Source organism: Eucyclogobius newberryi, unplaced genomic scaffold (assembly GCF_026437365.1).
Source record: "Eucyclogobius newberryi isolate DKJ021-1_F unplaced genomic scaffold, fEucNew1.0.hap1 SCAF_43, whole genome shotgun sequence".
Taxonomy (NCBI): Eukaryota; Metazoa; Chordata; class Actinopteri; order Gobiiformes; family Gobiidae; genus Eucyclogobius; species Eucyclogobius newberryi.
Genome location: NW_027316090.1, coordinates 238,100 through 253,901, shown reverse-complemented (window position 1 = coordinate 253,901; position 15,802 = coordinate 238,100). Strand labels below are relative to the sequence as shown.

At 46.5% G+C, this 15,802-nt stretch overlaps 1 protein-coding gene across 1 annotated transcript in view; it reads left to right on the top strand.

The window, feature by feature from the left end:
• Nucleotides 1–278: 278 nt before the first annotated feature.
• The window catches only part of LOC140379595 (kinase D-interacting substrate of 220 kDa B-like), a 219,615-nt gene continuing 204,091 nt past the window's right edge, over nt 279–15,802 (top strand). The window contains exons 1-4 of the mRNA XM_072464278.1: nt 279–418; nt 6,431–6,529; nt 12,115–12,213; nt 14,993–15,091. Of these exons, the coding sequence (XP_072320379.1) occupies nt 287–418; nt 6,431–6,529; nt 12,115–12,213; nt 14,993–15,091 (429 nt within the window). The 5' untranslated portion in view covers nt 279–286. The remainder of the gene's footprint in view (nt 419–6,430; nt 6,530–12,114; nt 12,214–14,992; nt 15,092–15,802) is intronic.

Below are 15,802 nucleotides of genomic sequence, written 5' to 3'. Positions count from 1 at the left end.
GCTTTAGTCCTGCTTTAGTCCTGCTTTAGTCCTGCTTTAGTCCTGCTTTAGACCTTCTTTAGACCCGCTTTAGTCCCGCTTTAGTCCTGCTTTAGTCCTGCTTTAGTCCTGCTTTAGACCTTCTTTAGTCCCGCTTTTGACCTGCTTTAGACTTGTTTCTTGTCCTTCTGGTAGACCTCTTTGATCTCTTGGACCTGGTGGACCTGGTGGACCTGGTGGACCTGGTGGACCTGGTGGACCTGGTGGACCTGGTGGACCTGGTGGACCTGGTGGACCTCTGGCAGACATGGACACCACGACGTCCATAAAGATGACCACTCTGGCCATCCAGAACCTGTTTGTTCTGGTGGAGGAGGAGAACCTGTCTGGACTCAAGGCTCATCTGGAGCGGTACAAGGAGGTGGACGGCCGCAGCGACGTAAGCTAACGACTATGATGCTATTAGCGTTAGCATCTATGACCATGAACATGTGCAGTGACGTAAGCTAACTGTCATGCTATTAGCGTTAGCATTTATGACCATGAACATGTGCAGTGACGTAAGCTAACTGTCATGCTATTAGCGTTAGCATTTATGACTCTGAATAAGATAAGATATTCCTTTATTGTCCCACATGGGGAAATTTCATTGGTGCAACGCAGGTAGATACAGAGGTAGATCCACAAGAACAGATCACTTATAGGAAGTCTGAAAAACACTTTCAGTAGAAGATCTCCTATAAATAAATAAAAACTCCCATAGACAAATAAATAAATAAATACCATTGCATGTGATCCCGACAGTAATTGCACATGAATATGTGTCACGACAGCACATAGATTGCACATGAATTCCAACAGTAATTGCACATATGACAGAATTGCACATCAGTATTAGGTTAGGTCAGTATTGCGACGGGATAACGTGACGATCTCCGGTAAGACGACTGTTCTCCGCAGTTTCATCAGTTCCTCCTTTGTGTAAACCCGGTACGGCGCAGGCCGGGGGGCGGGGCCGGAGCCGGGGGGCGGGGCCGGAGCCGGGGGGCGGGGCCGGAGCCGGGGGGCGGGGCCGGAGCCGGGGGACTCAGAGCCAAGACACATCGCAACGACACGACGAAAACACTCAATCCAGCCGAATAAAGTCAAAACAAGTTAATTTAAAGCGATTCCAGTGCGTGTCCCGATCATTCGTGAAGTTCCTCTTTCATATAAACGTGTATATAAACGTGTACCGACGACACGCCGTACTTTAGCGCGGCCGGAGGGCGCGGGGGGGGGGGGCTGGTGGGCTCGCTCGGAGCTAGCTCACGTCACAACAACACAACGAACGCAACGAAAAACGCTCAAATCCAGCCGAAAAAAGTCCAAAACAGTTGAATTAAAAAACTATTCCAGCGCGTGTCCCTATCGTACAGTAAAATAGAAAAAATATACTAACTATATTTACAAAATATAGGAGATAAAGCACAATAAGTGTGAGAAAGAAGAGAGAGCGTTTACACCGGGCTGCCAGCTGTACCAGCGCCTTATGACGTAATGTGTGCAGTGACGTAAACTAACTGTCATGCTATTAGCGTTAGCATTTATGACCATGAACATGTGCAGCGACGTAAGCTAACTGTCATGCTATTAGCGTTAGCATTTATGACTGAACATGTGCAGCGACGTAAGCTAACTGTCATGCTATTATCGTTATCATTTATGAACATGAACATGTGCAGCGACGTAAGCTAACTGTCATGCTATTAGCGTTAGCATCTACGACCATGAACATGTGCAGCGACGTAAGATAACTGTCATGCTATTAGCATTAGCATTTATGACTCTGAATATGTGCAGCGACGTAAGCTAACTGTCATGCTATTATCGTTAGCATTTATGACCATGAAGATGTGCAGCGATGTAAGCTAACTGTCATGCTATTATCGTTAGCATTCATGACCATGAACATGTGCAGCGATGTAAGCTAACTGTCATGCTATTAGCGTTAGCATTTATGACCATGAACATGTGCAGCGACGTAAGCTAACTGTTATGCTATTAGCGTTAGCATCTATGACCATGAACATGTGCAGCGACGTAAGCTAACTGTCATGCTATTAGCGTTAGCATCTATGACCATGAACATGTGCAGCGACGTAAGCTAACTGTCATGCTATTAGCGTTAGCATCTATGACCATGAACATGTGCAGCGACGTAAGCTAACTGTCATGCTATTATCGTTAGCATCTATGACCATGAACATGTGCAGCGACGTAAGCTAACTGTCATGCTATTAGCGTTAGCATATATGACCATGAACATGTGCAGCGACGTAAGATAACTGTCATGCTATTAGCGTGAGCATTAATGACTAAACATGCGCAGCGACGTAAGCTAACTGTCATGCTATTATCGTTAGCATTTATGACTGAACATGTGCAGCGACGTAAGCTAACTGTCACGCTATTATCGTTATCATTTATGACCATGAACATGTGCAGCGACGTAAGCTAACTGTCATGCTATTAGCGTTAGCATCTATGACCATGAACATGTGCAGCGACGTAAGATAAGATAAGATAAGATATTCCTTTATTGTCCCACATGGGGAAATTTCATTGGTGCAACGCAGGTAGATACAGAGATAGATACAGAAGAACAGATCACTTATAGGAAGTAAGCTAACTGTCATGCTATTATCGTTAGCATTTATGACCATGAACATGTGCAGCTACGTAAGCTAACTGTCATGCTATTAGCGTTAGCATCTATGACCATGAACATGTGCAGCGACGTAAGCTAACTGTCATGCTATTAGCGTTAGCATCTATGTCCATGAACATGTGCAGCGACGTAAGCTAACTGTCATGCTATTAGCGTTAGCATCTATGACCCTGAACATGTGCAGCGACGTAAGCTAACTGTCATGCTATTAGCGTTAGCATCTATGACCATGAACATGTGCAGCGACGTAAGCTAACTGTCATGCTATTAGCGTTAGCATTTATGACTAAACATGTGCAGCGACGTAAGCTAACTGTCATGCTATTATCGTTAGCATTTATGACCATGAACCTGTGCAGCGACGTAAGCTAACTGTCATGCTATTAGCGTTAGCATCTACGACCATGAACATGTGCAGCGACGTAAGATAACTGTCATGCTATTAGCATTAGCATTTATGACTCTGAATATGTGCAGCGACGTAAGCTAACTGTCATGCTATTAGCGTTAGCATCTATGACCATGAACATGTGCAGCGACGTAAGCTAACTGTCATGCTATTAGCGTTAGCATCTATGACCCTGAACATATGCAGCGACGTAAGCTAACTGTCATGCTATTAGCGTTAGCATCTATGACCATGAACATGTGCAGTGACGTAAGCTAACTGTCATGCTATTAGCGTTAGCATTTATGACTAAACATGTGCAGCGACGTAAGCTAACTGTCATGCTATTATCATTAGCATTTATGACCATGAACATGTGCAGCGACGTAAGCTAACTGTCATGCTATTATCGTTAGCATTTATGACCATGAACATGTGCAGCGACGTAAGCTAACTGTCATGCTATTATCGTTAGCATTTATGACCATGAACATGTGCAGCGACGTAAGCTAACTGTCATGCTATTATCGTTAGCATCTATGACCATGAACATGTGCAGCGACGTAAGATAACTGTCATGCTATTAGCGTTAGCATTTATGACTAAACATGTGCAGCAACGTAAGCTAACTGTCATGCTATTATCGTTAGCATGTATGACCATGAACATGTGCAGCGACGTAAGCTTACTGTCATGCTATTATCGTTAGCATTTATGACCATGAACATGTGCAGCGACGTAAGCTAACTGTCATGCTATTAGCGTTAGCATCTACGACCATGAACATGTGCAGCGACGTAAGATAACTGTCATGCTATTAGCATTAGCATTTAATGACTCTGAATATGTGCAGCGACGTAAGCTAACTGTCATGCTATTATCGTTAGCATTTATGACCATGAAGATGTGCAGCGATGTAAGCTAACTGTCATGCTATTATCGTTAGCATTCATGACCATGAACATGTGCAGCGATGTAAGCTAACTGTCATGCTATTAGCGTTAGCATTTATGACCATGAACATGTGCAGCGACGTAAGCTAACTGTTATGCTATTAGCGTTAGCATCTATGACCATGAACATGTGCAGCTACGTAAGCTAACTGTCATGCTATTAGCGTTAGCATCTATGACCATGAACATGTGCAGCGACGTAAGCTAACTGTCATGCTATTAGCGTTAGCATCTATGACCATGAACATGTGCAGCGACGTAAGCTAACTGTCATGCTATTATCGTTAGCATCTATGACCATGAACATGTGCAGCAACGTAAGCTAACTGTCATGCTATTATCGTTAGCATTTATGACCATGAACATGTGCAGCGACGTAAGCTAACTGTCATGCTATTATCGTTAGCATCTATGACCATGAACATGTGCAGCGACGTAAGATAACTGTCATGCTATTAGCGTTAGCATTTATGACTAAACATGTGCAGCGACGTAAGCTAACTGTCATGCTATTATCGTTAGCATGTATGACCATGAACATGTGCAGCGACGTAAGCTTACTGTCATGCTATTATCGTTAGCATTTATGACCATGAACATGTGCAGCGACGTAAGCTAACTGTCATGCTATTAGCGTTAGCATCTACGACCATGAACATGTGCAGCGACGTAAGCTAACTGTCATGCTACTAGCATTAGCATTTATGACTCTGAATATGTGCAGCGACGTAAGCTAACTGTCATGCTATTATCGTTAGCATTTATGACCATGAACATGTGCAGCGACGTAAGCTAACTGTCATGCTATTATCGTTAGCATCTATGACCATGAACATGTGCAGCGACGTAAGATAACTGTCATGCTATTAGCGTTAGCATTTATGACTAAACATGTGCAGCAACGTAAGCTAACTGTCATGCTATTATCGTTAGCATGTATGACCATGAACATGTGCAGCGACGTAAGCTTACTGTCATGCTATTATCGTTAGCATTTATGACCATGAACATGTGCAGCGACGTAAGCTAACTGTCATGCTATTAGCGTTAGCATCTACGACCATGAACATGTGCAGCGACGTAAGATAACTGTCATGCTATTAGCATTAGCATTTATGACTCTGAATATGTGCAGCGACGTAAGCTTACTGTCATGCTATTATCGTTAGCATTTATGACCATGAACATGTGCAGCGACGTAAGCTAACTGTCATGCTATTAGCGTTAGCATCTACGACCATGAACATGTGCAGCGACGTAAGATAACTGTCATGCTATTAGCATTAGCATTTATGACTCTGAATATGTGCAGCGACGTAAGCTAACTGTCATGCTATTATCGTTAGCATTTATGACCATGAAGATGTGCAGCGATGTAAGCTAACTGTCATGCTATTATCGTTAGCATTCATGACCATGAACATGTGCAGCGATGTAAGCTAACTGTCATGCTATTAGCGTTAGCATTTATGACCATGAACATGTGCAGCGACGTAAGCTAACTGTTATGCTATTAGCGTTAGCATCTATGACCATGAACATGTGCAGCGACGTAAGCTAACTGTCATGCTATTAGCGTTAGCATCTATGACCATGAACATGTGCAGCGACGTAAGCTAACTGTCATGCTATTAGCGTTAGCATCTATGACCATGAACATGTGCAGCGACGTAAGCTAACTGTCATGCTATTATCGTTAGCATCTATGACCATGAACATGTGCAGCGACGTAAGCTAACTGTCATGTTATTAGCGTTAGCATTTATGACCATGAACATGTGCAGCAACGTAAGCTAACTGCTATGATGCTGTTATGGTCAGACTCTCATGTTGTGTGTGTGTGTTGTGTGTGTGTGTGTTGTAGAACGGTCAGACTCTCATGTTATGTGTGTGTGTTGTGTGTGTGTGTGTTGTAGAACGGTCAGACTCTCATGTTATGTGTGTGTGTTGTGTGTGTGTGTGTTGTAGAACGGTCAGACTCTCATGTTGTGTGTGTGTGTTGTGTGTGTGTGTGTTGTAGAACGGTCAGACTCTCATGTTATGTGTGTGTGTTGTGTGTGTGTGTGTTGTAGAACGGTCAGACTCTCATGTTATGTGTGTGTGTTGTGTGTGTGTGTGTTGTAGAACGGTCAGACTCTCATGTTGTGTGTGTGTGTGTGTGTGTGTTGTGTGTGTGTGTTGTAGAACGGTCAGACTCTCATGTTGTGTGTGTGTGTTGTGTGTGTGTGTGTTGTAGAACGGTCAGACTCTCATGTTATGTGTGTGTGTTGTGTGTGTGTGTTGTAGAACGGTCAGACTCTCATGTTGTGTGTGTGTGTGTGTGTGTTGTGTGTGTGTGTTGTAGAACGGTCAGACTCTCATGTTGTGTGTGTGTGTGTGTGTTGTGTGTGTGTGTTGTAGAACGGTCAGACTCCTCTGATGCTGGCGGCTGAGCAGGGAAGTCTGGACATCGTCCAGGAGCTGATCCGTCGAGGAGCCAACGTCAACCTGGACGACGTGGTGAGGACGTCATGTGATCATCATGTGATCATCATGTGATCATCATGTTAATCATTTAAATATCATTAAATCAAACACAGTGTGAGTTGAAGTTGAAATATTAAGGCAAGGCAAGTTTATTTGTAGAGCACATTTCATACACAAGGCAATTCAAAGTGCTTCACAGCAGGAAAAATGCATTCAAATCACAAAGAAATTACAGAAATACAATAAAATTAACTAAATTAAAAATTATCAATCCAACTGATTTTCTAAACTAATAAAATCACAAACAAAAGAGAAGAGTGCAAAGAAAAAATCCTTTTAGTCATATGCGCAGCTAAACAAAACTGTTTTTAGCTTAGATTTGAACATTGTCAGAGTAGAAGCCTGTCTCACATCTTCAGGAAGACTGTTCCAGATTTTAGCTGCATAAAACTGAAACGCAGATTCCCCATGTTTTGTCCTGACTCTGGCACCAGCAGGAGGCCGGTCCCTGAGGTCCTCAGAGTCCGAGATGGTTCATATGGCACTAACATATCCAAGATGTACATTGGTGCTAGGCCATGGAGAGACTTGTACACAAGCAGAGCTGCTTTAAAGTCTATTCTCTGAGCCACAGGGGGCAGTGCAGAGACCTGAGAACAGGACTAATGTGCTCATACTTCCTGGTTCTGGTCAGGACCCGAGCAGCAGCGTTCTGGATGTACTGCAGCTGTTTTACAGCTCGTTTGGAGAGACCAGTGAGCAGGCCGTTACAGTAGTCTAATCTACTGGAGACAAACGCATGGATAAGTCTCTCTAAATCTGGTTTTGACACTATATTTTTGATTTTGGCAATGTTTTTTAGATGGTAAAAAGCTGCTGATGTTATTGATTTGACGTGGCTATTAAAGTTCAAGTCTGAGTCCATTATTACCCCCAGATTTATAATTTGGTTTGTAGGTTTTAGAGCGAGACTCTGGAGGTGACCGCTAACACTTTCTCTTTGTTTCTGTGACAAAAACGATTATTTCAGTCTTGTCTGAGTTCAGCTGGAGAAAGTTGTTTTGCATCCACAAACTGATCTGTTGGATGCAGTGACAGAGTGAATCCACTGGTCCATAGTCACCTGCCGACAGTGAAACATAGATCTGAGTGTCGTCTGCATAATTGTGATAGGACACATTTTCACTGCATATCAACTGACCTAACGGCAGCATGTAGAGGTTGAACAGAAGGGGACCCAGGACTGACCCTTGGGGCACTCCACAGGTCAGGGTCATGTGGTCTGAGACACAGCTACCAATTTCAACAAAGTACTTCCTGTCTTCCAGATAGGACCTTAACCAGTTTAGGGCAGTGCCAGTGATGCCCACCCAGTCCTCTAGTCTCTGTAAGAGGATCCCATGATCGACAGTGTCAAAAGCAGCATCAGATCTAACAGAATTAAGACTGAGGCTTTGAAATAAAGTTCTCACATATATATACATATATATATATATATATATATATATATATATATATATATATATATATATATATATAATATATATATATGTATATATATATATATATATATATATATATATATATATATATATATATATATATATATATATATATATATATATATATATATATATATATATATATATATATATATATATATATATATATATATACACAGAGCTCAGATTAAGGATTTTCCCTTGTGCAGCAGAAGCTGCTAAACAATCCGTTAATTTTTCGAAATTTGTTTAGCAATTTCATAATTGCAGAGCAAAACACGAAAGTGACAAACAATCAATATTTTCCATTGATACAACACAATTATTTATTTAAAATGTATTTGTAAACATTCTATTAACCTGTTTCCACCTGCCTCTTTGGCCCTGTGCACACTGGTCAGACCTGTGCACACTGGTCAGACCTGTGCACACTGGTAAGACCTGTGCACACTGGTCAGACCTGTGCACACTGGTCAGACCTGTGCACACTGGTCAGACCTGTGCACACTGGTCAGACCTGTGCACACTGGTCAGACCTGTGCACACTGGTCAGAGAGGATCTTATGTTCCACATGTGAGTGTGATGCATCATTAGAAAGCTTAGGCCTTCTAGTTTCTGCAGATGTGCACATGACACTATGACACTGTCAGGGCTTCAGAACTTACACCACAGAAGCACAAACATAAACAAAACATCCTTTTTTAGTCTCGCCTGAATATTGTCCATTTGTAAAGGTCCTGAGCAGGACATACTTCATTGTGTTTATGCTGTTCACTGCACATGCTGTTGTCATGACAACAACTGTGTCAAGTTTCAGATCTCTAGGAACAGAAGCATTTTGGTGCTTTGACCTTTTTGTATCAAAAAGTATATTGGGAACAAGTGATCCAAATATGTGCCAAACTGTTTTATTACAATTTTAGCTCCTCTATGATCATAAAACATACATTTAGATGTTTTGTAGGCCACTAATACCTATTATAACTGCTAAAAACAATGTATGTGAAAATGTGTAAATATAAGTTTAACCATGAATTTCCCATATAGAGGTTAAAAAAAAAAAAATATATAATATTTTTATTTTATTTTTATATTGGTATAATAATACATATATCTAACAAAATGCACGTCCAAAAGGCTAATAAAATCAGAAAACGTTATGCGCAAAATCCTGCCGAGAAATCTGGCTCTTTACAGCCTTCCCGGAGCCTTACGCACGAGAATACAGAAGATTCTGTGTCCCGCTCCTCTTTCTAAAGCTATTGTTATTGGCTAGAATAATATGTCATTCAAATTCTGCTACGTCACTAGCACGCGGCGCTATTTAGATGTAAACAGTGGAATCCATGTGCGTCGCAAGCGGCGCATTTATTTTTGCGGAGGCTGAAGCAAACAAACCCGTGGACAGAAAAATTCGTGGATGGTCTCATTCTGTAGCTAACAGTCTGAGGAAAAGAAGGATATCCAACATTATTTTATAGGTCAAACAGGTCATTTGTTATGGACGGAGAAATGCGCCGGACAAGCGCATTCTCGTCCGGCGAGAAACAAAGAAAAGTTTGTTTACTTGACAATATCTGGAAATGTGAAAACTTCAGTAAAAACACAAGTGTATATTGTTGTTCAATGGTTCTTTACGGACAGACTGAGCACAAGGATGAACAGAATTAAAGCCGTTTCCTCCGTCATAAACACAAACAGGACATGAGTTTGTAAAAGTTGAGACTTTCTCACAAACTATTGGCAATTGCTTCTTGGGGCAAATTATTCAATGTAAATCAATGAAATATTTGTTTTGTTGAGAAAATAATCTTTAAAATGATGTATAACTTATGGTATTGACCAGGAAATAAAAGTGATGATGTAAGAGAATATTTGAGATATAGAAAATGCACCGGCCTCAGGAGGATGGGAAGAGGTTAAAGAAAACTCTTAACAAATTAACTTTTAAACACTTTTTTAAAAAAAAATCTTTTTTATTAAAACTTGCAAATAAAATTAATTGTTGAACAAATTAATCAACACAAAGTCATATGGCCTTATCAAATCAAATTGTTCCATTCCATTTTTCGTTTTGCTATTTGATGACGCTCCCTAAGTACTCGTCTCCTCTCGGCTCCAGCTGCACATTCGGAGCGTGTGATTGGCTGAGCCCAAAATACTCATCTGATTATTAAAAACAGGTCGTGTCACTGCAGTGTAAATATGAATATTTTATGTGAATGATCTGCAAAGACTTTAGTGTTTAGGAGTTATTGACCTCTGACCTCAGAGTCTGAATCTGACGCAAACTTTAGCGCACGTGGCTCCTCCCACTTTCAGACTCTGATCTGTGACAACAGCGTCCTACACGTGTCATGTCCACACAGCGTCCTACACGTGTCATGTCCACACAGTGTCCTACATGTGTCATGTCCACACAGCGTCCTACACGTGTCATGTCCACACAGCGTCCTACACGTGTCATGTCCACACAGCGTCCTACATGTGTCATGTCCACACAGCGTCCTACACGTGTCATGTCCACACAGCGTCCTACACGTGTCATGTCCACACAGCGTCCTACACGTGTCATGTCCACACAGCGTCCTACATGTGTCATGTCCACACAGCGTCCTACATGTGTCATGTCCACACAGCGTCCTACATGTGTCATGTCCTCACAGCGTCCTACATGTGTCATGTCCACACAGCGTCCTACATGTGTCATGTCCACACAGCGTCCTACATGTGTCATGACCACACAGCGTCCTACATGTGTCATGTCCACACAGCGTCCTACAGCGTCCTACATGTGTCATGTCCACACAGCGTCCTACATGTGTCATGTCCACACAGCGTCCTACATGTGTCATGTCCACACAGCGTCCTACATGTGTCATGTCCACACAGCGTCCTACATGTGTCATGTCCACACAGCGTCCTACATGTGTCATGTCCTCACAGTGTCCTACATGTGTCATGTCCTCACAGCGTCCTACATGTGTCATGTCCTCACAGCGTCCTACATGTGTCATGTCCACAGCGTCCTACATGTGTCATGTCAACACAGCGTCCTACATGTGTCATGTCCTCACAGCGTCCTACATGTGTCATGTCCACACAGCGTCCTACATGTGTCATGTCCACACAGCGTCCTACATGTGTCATGTCCTCACAGTGTCCTACATGTGTCATATCCTCACAGCGTCCTACATGTGTCATGACCACACAGCGTCCTACATGTGTCATGACCACACAGCGTCCTACATGTGTCATGTCCACACAGCGTCCTACAGCGTCCTACATGTGTCATGTCCACACAGCGTCCTACATGTGTCATGTCCACACAGTGTCCTACATGTGTCATGTCCACACAGCGTCCTACATGTGTCATGTCCACACAGCGTCCTACACGTGTCATGTCCACACAGTGTCCTACATGTGTCATGTCCACACAGCGTCCTACATGTGTCATGTCCACACAGTGTCCTACATGTGTCATGTCCACACAGCGTCCTACATGTGTCATGTCCACACAGCGTCCTACATGTGTCATGTCCACACAGCGTCCTACATGTGTCATGTCCACACAGCGTCCTACATGTGTCATGTCCTCACAGCGTCCTACATGTGTCATGTCCACACAGCGTCCTACATGTGTCATGTCCACACAGTGTCCTACATGTGTCATGTCCACACAGCGTCCTACATGTGTCATGTCATTGTTGGCGATGGATTGACAGTGATCAGTACTTTTAGGCGTTTTGGTGATACAATTAAACACATTTTTGTGTCGCAAAAGCTGCGAATGATACGAACGCATCACATTTGAGAGAAATTGCGTTGCATTTTGCGATGCCGCTTATTCTGAACCCTGTATGTACATATATATATATATATATAATATATATAATATAATACTGATGTCAGATTGGCTGCTTCATATGGAACACGAATCACAAACGTTTGTTCTTTGTGATGAAAATCACAGACATGTTTCCCTGGAGGTTGTCTCCATGGAAACACAGGTCTGTTGCTGTGGTGACCTGCTCACAGGTGTGTGTGTGTGTGTTGTGTGTGTGTCTGTGTGTGTGTTGTGTCTCTGTGTGTGTGTGTGTGTGTGTGTTCCTCAGGATTGTTGGTCAGCTCTGATCTCGGCGGCTAAGGAAGGGCATCTGGACGTGGTGAAGGAGCTTCTGGAGAACAGCGCCTACATCGAGCACCGCGATATGGTGAGGGGAGGAGCAAGGGGAGGAGCCATGCATCATGGGAGGAGCAATGGAAGGAGCGAGGCATCATGGGAGGAGTGAGGAGGAGCGAGGCATCATGGGAGGAGTGAGGAGGAGCGAGGCATCATGGGAGGAGCAATGGGAGGAGCGAGGGAATAAAAGCGTATAAACTAAAACCTAAAGTCTCAGTGGAACATGAATGCGAAGCTAACCCTGAGGCAGGCGCTAAGCTAACCCTGAGGCAGGCGCGAAGCTAACCCTGAGGCAGGCGCTAAGCTAACCCTGAGGCAGGCGCGAAGCTAACCCTGAGGCAGGCGCGAAGCTAACCCTGAGGCAGGCGCTAAGCTAACCCTGAGGCAGGCGCTAAGCTAACCCTGAGGCAGGCGCTAAGCTAACCCTGAGGCAGGCGCTAAGCTAACCCTGAGGCAGGCGCTAAGCTAACCCTGAGGCAGGCGCTAAGCTAACCCTGAGGCAGGCGCTAAGCTAACCCTGAGGCCGGCGCTAAGCTCACCCTGAGGCAGGCGCTAAGCTAACCCTGAGGCAGGCGCTAAGCTAACCCTGAGGCCGGCGCTAAGCTAACCCTGAGGCCGGCGCTAAGCTCACCCTGAGGCAGGCGCTAAGCTAACCCTGAGGCAGGCGCTAAGCTAACCCTGAGGCAGGCGCTAAGCTAACCCTGAGGCCGGCGCTAAGGTAACCCTGAGGCCGGCGCTAAGCTAACCCTGAGGCCGGCGCTAAGCTAACCCTGAGGCCGGCGCTAAGCTAACCCTGAGGCCGGCGCTAAGCTAACCCTGAGGCCTATTTTTACCCTGGAAATGCAAAAAAAATCACAGAGACTTTTAAAGAATCAACATGACATTTTCTAGCTGAAGTAAAACTGGTGAAGGAGGGGCGTCTGACACAGTGGGAGGGGCATCTGACACAGTGGGAGGGGCGTCTGACACAATGGGAGGGGCGTCTGACACAGTGGGAGGGGCATCTGACACAGTGGGAGGGGCGTCTGACACAATGGGAGGGGCGTCTGACACAGTGGGAGGGGCGTCTGACACAGTGGGAGGGGCGTCTGACACAATGGGAGGGGCATCTGACACAGTGGGAGGGGCGTCTGACACAGTGGGAGGGGCGTCTGACACAATGGGAGGGGCGTCTGACACAATGGGAGGGGCGTCTGACACAGTGGGAGGGGCGTCTGACACAATGGGAGGGGCGTCTGACACAGTGGGAGGGGCGTCTGACACAGTGGGAGGGGCGTCTGACACAGTGGGAGGGGCATCTGACACAGTGGGAGGGGCGTCTGACACAATGGGAGGGGCGTCTGACACAGTGGGAGGGGCGTCTGACACAATGGGAGGGGCGTCTGACACAGTGGGAGGGGCGTCTGACACAATGGGAGGGGCGTCTGACACAGTGGGAGGGGCGTCTGACACAGTGGGAGGGGCGTCTGACACAATGGGAGGGGCATCTGACACAGTGGGAGGGGCGTCTGACACAATGGGAGGGGCGTCTGACACAGTGGGAGGGGCGTCTGACACAGTGGGAGGGGCGTCTGACACAATGGGAGGGGCGTCTGACACAGTGGGAGGGGCATGGGACACAGTGGGAGGGGCGTCTGACACAATGGGAGGGGCGTCTGACACAGTGGGAGGGGCGTCTGACACAGTGGGAGGGGCGTCTGACACAGTGGGAGGGGCGTCTGACACATTGGGAGGGGCGTCTGACACAGTGGGAGGGGCGTCTGACACAGTGGGAGGGGCGTCTGACACAGTGGGAGGGGCGTCTGACACAGTGGGAGGGGCATGGGACACAGTGGGAGGGGCGTCTGACACAGTGGGAGGGGCGTCTGACACAGTGGGAGGGGCATGGGACACAGTGGGAGGGGCGTCTGACACAGTGGGAGGGGCATGGGACACAGTGGGAGGGGCGTCTGACACAGTGGGAGGGGCGTCTGACACAGTGGGAGGGGCGTCTGACACAGTGGGAGGGGCGTCTGACACAGTGGGAGGGGCGTCTGACACAGTGGGAGGGGCGTCTGACACATTGGGAGGGGCGTCTGACACAGTGGGAGGGGCGTCTGACACAGTGGGAGGGGCGTCTGACACAGTGGGAGGGGCGTCTGACACAGTGGGAGGGGCATGGGACACAGTGGGAGGGGCGTCTGACACAGTGGGAGGGGCGTCTGACACAGTGGGAGGGGCATGGGACACAGTGGGAGGGGCGTCTGACACAGTGGGAGGGGCATGGGACACAGTGGGAGGGGCGTCTGACACAGTGGGAGGGGCGTCTGACACAGTGGGAGGGGCGTCTGACACAGTGGGAGGGGCGTCTGACACAGTGGGAGGGGCGTCTGACACAGTGGGAGGGGCGTCTGACACATTGGGAGGGGCGTCTGACACAGTGGGAGGGGCGTCTGACACAGTGGGAGGGGCGTCTGACACAGTGGGAGGGGCATGGGACACAGTGGGAGGGGCGTCTGACACAGTGGGAGGGGCGTCTGACACAGTGGGAGGGGCATGGGACACAGTGGGAGGGGCGTCTGACACAGTGGGAGGGGCATGGGACACAGTGGGAGGGGCGTCTGACACAGTGGGAGGGGCGTCTGACACAGTGGGAGGGGCGTCTGACACAGTGGGAGGGGCGTCTGACACAGTGGGAGGGGCGTCTGACACAGTGGGAGGGGCGTCTGACACAGTGGGAGGGGCGTCTGACACAGTGGGAGGGGCGTCTGACACAGTGGGAGGGGCGTCTGACACAGTGGGAGGGGCGTCTGACACAGTGTGTGTTTCAGGGCGGTTGGACGGCGCTGACTTGGGCCTGTTACAAAGGACGAACTGAAGTGGCCAAACTGCTGCTGGAGGAAGGAGCCAATCCCAACACCACAGGACAGGTACATGTGACCAGCACGAGCAGAGACCCCAGAACTCAAACATGAACTGGTGTCTAGTCTTTATCAGAGGACAGAGCTCATACTTCCCCCAGAGTTGCTGCTAGGGCAGCGGAGCTGAAGCTGTGGGTTTATGTTTCTGTTATAACTGGTCTGACCATAAGTCATTTCAAAGAGGAACGTTTAAGCCTGGACTTAAATGAAGAGACTGTGTCGCCTCTTTAACATGGACAGGACTCCACCTCCTACTGTGCTTTTAGAGACTCTGGGACCAGCATTTAGAGAGTGAAGAGCTCTGATTGGATGAGATGGTTCGAGAGCATCTTTGAGGTGGGAGGGGTCATGTCATTTATGGCTTTGTAAATCAGGAGGCGGCGTCTCTGGTCTCTTTGTCCTCTCTCTGGTCTCTTTGTCTTCTCTCTGGTCTCTTTGTCCTCTCTCTGGTCTCTTTGTCTTCTCTCTGGTCTCTTTGTCTTCTCTCTGGTCTCTTTGTCTTCTCTCTGGTCTCATTGTCCTCTCTCTGGTCTCTTTGTCTTCTCCCTGGTCTCTTTGTCCTCTCTCTGGTCTCTTTGTCTTCTCTCTGGTCTCTTTGTCTTCTCTCTGGTCTCTTTGTCTTCTCTCTGGTCTCTTTGTCTTCTCTCTGGTCTCATTGTCCTCTCTCTGGTCTCTTTGTCTTCTCTCTGGTCTCTTTGTCTTCTCTCTGGTCTCTTTGTC